Source organism: Pristiophorus japonicus, unplaced genomic scaffold (genome assembly GCF_044704955.1).
Source record: "Pristiophorus japonicus isolate sPriJap1 unplaced genomic scaffold, sPriJap1.hap1 HAP1_SCAFFOLD_417, whole genome shotgun sequence".
NCBI classification, from domain to species: domain Eukaryota; kingdom Metazoa; phylum Chordata; class Chondrichthyes; family Pristiophoridae; genus Pristiophorus; species Pristiophorus japonicus.
In genome coordinates, this window is record NW_027254058.1 from 318,526 (window position 1) to 319,701 (window position 1,176).

The window sequence follows — 1,176 nt, forward strand, 5'->3', positions numbered from 1 at the left end:
TGTCTCTGACCTGCAGCGGGAAAGCGGCCGATTTGTTCCCCACGAAGCCGCGGACGACGTGACTCTGGATGGAGAGAACGCGGCACTCGGGCTCCGGCAGCATGGCGGGGCCGGCCCGGGGATGGCGGCTCCCACACCCGCCGCTGTGTATTGTGCTGTGCCCGGGCTCGGGGGCCGGGTCTCTGGCGGACTGGCGTCGCGAGGACCGGCGGCAGTGGCCGGACACCCAGTGCCGGTGCGGGCTGTGAGCCTGGTGTCGGGCCCGGGCCTCGGGGCTCGGGTAGACGCGGGCCGGGACGAGCGGACGGTGGGCGGTGCCGGGCCCGCTCTCAGGTTCAGGCGCGCCGTCGGCCGCCACCGGAAACGGCACGGGGAGGGGGAAAGGCCCCCCGTCAGCGTCGCGTCTCCTAGCAACTGTCTCCTGGCAACGGCGTTTCCTAGCAACGGGCGGCCCGCAGGGTTTCAGAAATCCCTGCACGGTGGCATCGCCATGGCAACAGGGTTGGCAGTGCACTGGGCTCCGGTCGCCACGGCAATGCCAGCCTTGGGCCCACAGGTTGTGCTGCGCTTCACGCCGTTGCCCGGCCTGGGCAGAAACATTCTCCAATTGAATATTGGGAAGACCAAAGCCGTTGTTTTCGGTCTCCGCCTCAAACTGCGTTCCCTCGTCACTCACTCCATCCCTCTCCCCAACTCCTGTCCGAGGCTGAATCTCATTGTTCGCAACCTCGCTGTCCTATTTGACCCTGAGATGAGCTTCGGGCCACATCTCCGCAGCATATTTACAATCTACATTTACAACTTGGATAAAGTAACCAGTGGAGTGCCACAGGGATCAGTGCTGGGACCCCAACTATTTACAATCTATATTAATGACTTGGATGAAGCAACCAGTAACCAGTGGGGTGCCGCAAGGATCAGTGCCGGGACCCCAACTATCTACATTAACGACTTGGAAGAAGGGAATGAGTGTAACGTTGCCAAGTTTGCTGACGATACAAAGATGGGAGGAAAAGCAATGTGTGAGGAGGACACAAAAAATCTGCAAAAGGACATAGACAGGCTAAGTGAGTGGGCAAAAATTTGGCAGATGGAGTATAATGTTGGCAAGTGTAAGGTCATGCACTTTGGCAGAAAAAAATTGAAGAGTAAGTTATTATTTAAATGGAGAAAGAT

The 1,176-nt window shown here is 58.4% G+C and overlaps 1 protein-coding gene across 1 annotated transcript in view; it reads right to left on the bottom strand.

Annotated features, from left to right (window-relative positions):
* The window catches only part of LOC139250736 (pyridoxal kinase-like), a 25,795-nt gene extending 25,599 nt beyond the window's left edge, over positions 1–196 (bottom strand). Inside the window, exon 1 of the mRNA XM_070873105.1 lies at positions 15–196. Coding sequence (XP_070729206.1) covers positions 15–103 — 89 coding nt within the window. The 5' untranslated portion in view covers positions 104–196. The remainder of the gene's footprint in view (positions 1–14) is intronic.
* Positions 197–1,176: the final 980 nt, after the last annotated feature.